We start from the raw sequence: 6,000 nt of genomic DNA, 5'->3' as shown, positions 1-6,000 counted from the left end.
TGCAAAACTGTATCACCGAATAGGTTAACTGTTCTCTGTAAATCAAACTCTGTCCATATCAATCATATTTATTGAGTAATTTCCATGTGCAGAGTGCTATCCTCTGATTGGAGAGAATACCACTGATTGGAATTTTCACGTGTGTAAGAAGGTTTGAAGTAATATGAATCTGAACTATTCTGCTTAATTCACTCAGCCTTCAATATTTGCACAAATTCTTTTGCTGGATATTAGAGATTAGGAGTGGAGGGGTCACAAAGTCATTGAGGAGTGATGCCCTGCCATGAATTTGAGAAACTCTGGTCGCTTCAAACCTCTCAGCTTTACCACAGGCAAGGTGATCATACAAAGAAAAAGAAGTTAAAGGAGGCTTCTTCACTTCCAGAATCGGTATCTTGAAAACATTTTATTTTGCTACTATTGTCGTGTGATAGCATAAATAAGTGCAGAAGACAATACAGTTTGAGTAAGAATAAAAAAGCAAGAGTTGTGAAGTGCAGCTTAAGAAAAAGAAACACCACCACCACTGAGTGTAGGAGGCAACTCTGCCCCCTCGGTATCATTGAGGAGGGAGGGGTGGGGAAGGAGAGAGGGTAGACTGGGTGGAGGGGTGGGGTAGAGAGAAAGAGCGAGAGAGAGAACATTTGGAGAAGTAGCATGGCCTAGTGGATAGAACACGGGCCTAGGAGTCAGAAGAATCTGGGGTCTAATCCTGGCTCCACCACCTGTCTGCTGTCTGCTTGGGCAAGTTACTTTACTTCTCCATGCCTCCGTTACCTCATCTGTAAAATGGGGATTAAAACTGGAAGCCCCACATGGGACAGGAACTGTGTCCAACCTAATTGGCTTGTATCTACCCCAGCACTTAGTACAGTGCCTGGCACACAGTAAGCGCTTCACAAATACCATAAACAAACAAAACTTACAGTATATCCTGCCTTCCCGTGCCCTGAAGACTCCTTTGGGTCTGACTCACACTGCTGAGGGTTTGGGTGTGTACAGGGTTTGGGCAGCTCAGAAACCCTGTGGTTCATCCACTGGGTAAGAAACGAATGTGGAGATGTTGAGTGCTGAACACAAGATTGTTTAGTCCAACCCTGCCAACCATACCAAATGTTGAGAGAAACAAAGACAAGAGAAAAAGAGGAGAGAGAGGAAGGTGAAGGAGGGAGAAAATGGAAAAGCGAGAGGGAGGAGACAGAGAGACAAGGGTAGGGAGTAAGGAAGGAAGGAATGAAAGGAGGAAGGAAGGAAGGAAGAAGGGAAGGAGGGAAGGAAGGACAGACTGAGATTCCAACCCAGGTGGGAACATTCAGACAGGAAAGGTCAGCATTTAGTGTGCCTATTTACCCACACACGAATCTCCCAAAGAATCGTGACTGCTGGGTAAAATGGGAACAAGCTGTATTTCTTGTTTTGTTTTATTTAAATATATGGATCTTATTACTGGCAGGGAAAGGGCAGCTAGGAAAGTCAGATTTTATACCTAAAACATGCACGGTGGGACTTCTTGAAGCTGCTCATACACTGAAAGTGAGAGGAAGGCAAAGGGAGACTTGTAATTAATATCAGGGAATTAAGCCTTAATTTAGAGCACCAGTGAGAAGTTGGGTAGGAGGGGAACAAAGGAGGGGCAAGTGTCAATAAGACCTTTTGCTTTTATTCTATCGGTAGGGAATTTTTCTTTCACTGATCTCAGGATCTTCAGGTTGCCTTCTTTCAAGGAGTTCTAATCGTACTCCGTCTTGGCCTGCTTAGACCATTCATTCATTCATTCATTTAGTTGTATTTATTGAGTGCTTACTGTGTGCAAAGCACTGTCCTAAGTGCTTGGGAGAGTACACTGTAACAATAAACAGACACATTCCCTGCCCACAACAAGCTTACAGTCAAGAAATCTTCTGGCATATAACATAAAAGCCAGATCTCTTCCATGCAGTTGCTTTCAGATACATCTTACTGGTCTTTTCATCATCATATTCATAGTTATCATCATCATTCATCATCATCATCGTCAATGGTATTTATTGATTGCCCATTGGGTGCTTTTGAGGGCGAGATTAGAGTATGGAAACAGAGCGTGAGGGTCAGTTGGCGGGTCATGAATTTTCTGATTCCTTTTCAGTGTCAAGACCCAGTTGAATGAAAGAGCAAGTCTAAACAAAGAGTTTATTTATAAAACGTCCCTCGGGAATTAATTATTCTTGGGGTTGTTCCGTAAGTTTTTCAGTTCCAGCTGTAGCTGTCGAATCCGAATGTCTTTCTGGGAGAGCTCGTCTTTCAATCTTCGAATCTCATCTTGCTGTCGGAAGAACACTCGGAGGAGCTGAGAGAGACCGAGCACATGGAGAGAGAATGAAGATTTCTCGCTTTTTTTTATGGTATTTGTTAAATTCTAATTATGTGCCAGGCACTTTACTAAGTGCTGGGGTTGTTATAAGAGAAGCAGTGTGGTTTAGTGGAAAAAGCACAGGCTTAGGAGTCAGAGGACATGGGTTCTAATCCTGGCTCTGCCACTTGTCTGCCATGTGACCTTGGGCAAGCCACTTAATTTCTCTGTGCCTCAGTTACCTCATCTGTAAAATACGGATTAAGACTGTGAGCCCTACATGGGATGATCTGATTACTTTATATCTACCCCAGCTCTTAGAACAGTGCCTGACACATAGTAAGGACTTAATAAATACCACAATTACTATTATTATTACCAGGTAATTAGGTTGGACACAGTCCTTGTCCCACAAGGGGCTAACAGGTTTAATCTCCATTTTACAGATGAGGTGACTGAGGCACAGAGAAGTGAAGTGAATTGCCCAAGGTCACACAGCACCCAAGTGGTGTAGCCGGAATTGGAACCCAGGTCCTCTAACTCCCAGGTCTGGGCTCTTTCCACTAAGCCACGCTGATTCTCTAGTAACAGTTGTTAGTAGCTGGGGAGACAGACAAAAAATAATAATACTAATTAAAAATGAAATGTTCCCCTGTTAACGGGGGGACAGTAATCAAATCCCTAACTGCTGTTTGACAATGAGACATGGATCCTCAGAGGCTAGAACCTTAGCAGTTCTATGGGGAAGTGCTCATGCCAGCTAGAATCTGGGAGAAGTTCATCATAATAATAATTAATAATTATGGTATTTATTACGAATTTACTAAGTGCCAGGCACTGAACTAAGCACTCCGTTGGATACAAGCAAATTGGGTTGGACACAGTCCCCATCCCACATGGGGTTCACAGTCTCAGTCCTCATTTTACAGATGAGGCAACTGAGGCATGGAGAAGTGAAGTGACTTGCCTAAATCCACACAGCAGACAAATGGCAGAACTGGGATTAGAAGCCATGACCTTCTGACTCCCAGGTTTGCGCTCTATCCACTATGCCATGCTGCTTTTCATGGATATGAAACCAGGAATCTTGGCTCCCAAATAACAGGTCCCCGAGTCCCAAAGCCCCTGCTGCTGCTCCCACTGTCCCCCTCGGGGGTAAAATGTATTTTTTTCTATTAATGTCTGCTCACTGTGGGCAGGGAATATGTCTCATATTATTATACTGTACTCTCCTAAGGACTTAATTCAGTGCTTTGTGCACAGTAAGTGGTCAATAAGTACAACTGGCTGATTGAAGGCAAGAGAAGCAGCATGGCCTAATGGAAAGAGCACGGGCCTGAGAGTCAGAGGCTCTGGGTTCTAATCCCAGCTCCGCCACTTGTCTTCAAATCACTTCTCTGGGCCTCAGTTTCCTCAGTTATTAAATGGGGATTCAATACCTGTTCTCCCTCCTATTTGGACTGTAAGCCCCAGGTGGGACAGGGACTGTGTCCAACTTGATTAACTTGTATCAATCCCAGAGCTTAGTTCAATGTTTAGCCCATAGTGAGAGTTTAACAAGTGCCATAATAGCAATTTTAATAATACAAAATGCCTACCAGGAAGACCCCTGACCTAAAGAGGCCATGATCAGCCCCGGTAAGGGGGTTTGACTCCCGTCACTCCAAGCGCAAGGACCAGGAGAGGACCGGAGTGGGCCAGCATGCCCACTAACCTATCAGCATTCTCGGCAATGAATGACCTCCCAGCTCCACCCCCAAAACATGCACGTGCACATGCACGAGCACACACACGCACACACACACACACTTTCTCTCTCTCTCTCTCTCTCTCTCTCTCTCTCTCTCTCTCACTCTCTCTCTCTCAGCATGGCCTAGTAGCAAGAGCTCGGGCTTGGGAGTCAGAGGACATGGGTTCTAATCCCAGCTCTGCCACTTGCCTGCTGTGCAACCTTGGGAAAGTCACTTTACTTCTCTGTGCCTCAGTTACCTCATCCGTAAAATGGGGATTAAGACTATGAGCCCCACGTGGGACCAGGACTGTGTCCAACCTGATTACCTTGTCTCTACCACAGCGCTTAGAACGGGGTTTGGCACATAGTAAGAGCTTAACAAATACCATTATTATTATTATTACTATTAGACACACACACACACACGCACATACGCACACACTATCAACATGGCCTAATGGCAAGAGCATGGGTTTGGGAGTCAGAGGACATGGGTTCTAATCTCCGTTCCACCACTTGTCTGCTGCATGACCTGAGGCTTACTAAATCAAGTAAGCGCCTAACAAATACCTTTATTATTATTACTATTAGACCTACACACACGCATACACACACACCGTCAAACAGCAAAGGAACAGCTGCAGCCCAATGAAAGGGTCAGATTTCCCCCCATCCACACACAAACCCACACCCCGAAACAACAGAGCAACAGCCACAGCCCAGTGGAAGGGTCAGAGATGGGGAGAGCTTGGAATGTGCCCGGGCTGCTCCGAAGACCCTAGGCATGTCAGCCCAGCAGTGGGTCCCTGCCTCCGTTTGTCTCTTCAGCCTCCCGCTTTCACCCTGGAGCCTCTGTGATGTCATTCTCCTCCCCCCAACGGGGCCAGCCAGACAGGCACGCACCCGCTCTAGATGACATCATTCACTCGAGGTCTCCGTGATGTCATTCGGTCCCCGTTGCCACGCCAACCAGACAGACCCACGCACACCGGGACTCACGCTGAGCCGAATGGTACGGGGATTTATAGAGGAAAAATGGTGCACCTCTGCCCAGTTCTCGGCTACCTGAATGGCCGAGAAGCCCAGGCCTCCACTGAACCAAGCAAACTGGGCACTGAAAATTCATTCATTCATTCATTCAATCGGATTTACTGAGTGCTTATTCAGTGTGTTCAGAGCACTGTACTAAGTGCTTGGGAGAGTAAAATATAACAATAAGCAGACACATTCCCTGCCCACAACAAGCTTACAGTCTAAAACAGCCACGAATGACCCCTTCCACGCCCCACAGCCATTCGAAGCACGGCCTGAAAGTAGAATTTAGGACAAGAGGAAAGTGAGTTCTAAGTTTCGAAGGAAATATTTGAAAGCATCCTCTTTCCTCTATGGTCTTCATTAGGGCCCAAGTGATGGAAGCCAAGAGGAAGCGGCTTTTGGGATTTGTCACTATTGACTGGAATTGGATTGGAAGCCAGTACCTATTTTATTTTTATGGTATTTGTTAAGTGCTTACTAGGTGCCAGGCATGTACTAAGCACTGGAGGAGATACAAGCAAATCAGGTTGGATTCAGTCCATGTCCCATAGCATCATCAATCATATTTATTGAGCGCTTACTATGTGCAGAGCACTGTTCTAAGCACTTTGGAAGTACAAATTGGCAACATATAGAGACAGTCCCTACCCAACAGTGGGCTCACAGTCTTCATTGCCATTTTCCAGATGAGGAAACTGAGGTCCAGAGAAGTGAAGCGACTTGCCCAAGGTCACCCACAGCAGGCAAGTGGCAGAGAAGCAGCGTGGCTCAGTGGAAAGAGCCCGGGCTTTGGAGTCAGAGTTCATGGGTTCAAATCCCGGCTCCGCCAATTGTCAGCTGTGTGACTTTGGGCAAGTCACTTCACTTCTCTGGGCCTCAGTTACCTCAACTGTAAAATGGGGAT

At 45.9% G+C, this 6,000-nt stretch overlaps 1 protein-coding gene across 2 annotated transcripts in view; it reads right to left on the bottom strand.

Moving 5' to 3' along the window:
- Nucleotides 1-850: 850 nt before the first annotated feature.
- The window catches only part of CORO2B (coronin 2B), a 150,081-nt gene continuing 144,931 nt past the window's right edge, over nt 851-6,000 (bottom strand). For both annotated transcript variants that reach the window (XM_038767117.1, XM_038767118.1), the window contains exon 12: nt 851-2,326. In XM_038767117.1, the coding sequence (XP_038623045.1) occupies nt 2,195-2,326 (132 nt within the window). In that variant the 3' untranslated portion in view covers nt 851-2,194. The remainder of the gene's footprint in view (nt 2,327-6,000) is intronic.

This window comes from Tachyglossus aculeatus, chromosome 26 (assembly GCF_015852505.1).
Source record: "Tachyglossus aculeatus isolate mTacAcu1 chromosome 26, mTacAcu1.pri, whole genome shotgun sequence".
NCBI classification, from domain to species: domain Eukaryota; kingdom Metazoa; phylum Chordata; class Mammalia; order Monotremata; family Tachyglossidae; genus Tachyglossus; species Tachyglossus aculeatus.
This window is presented reverse-complemented; position numbering and strand designations above follow the sequence as displayed.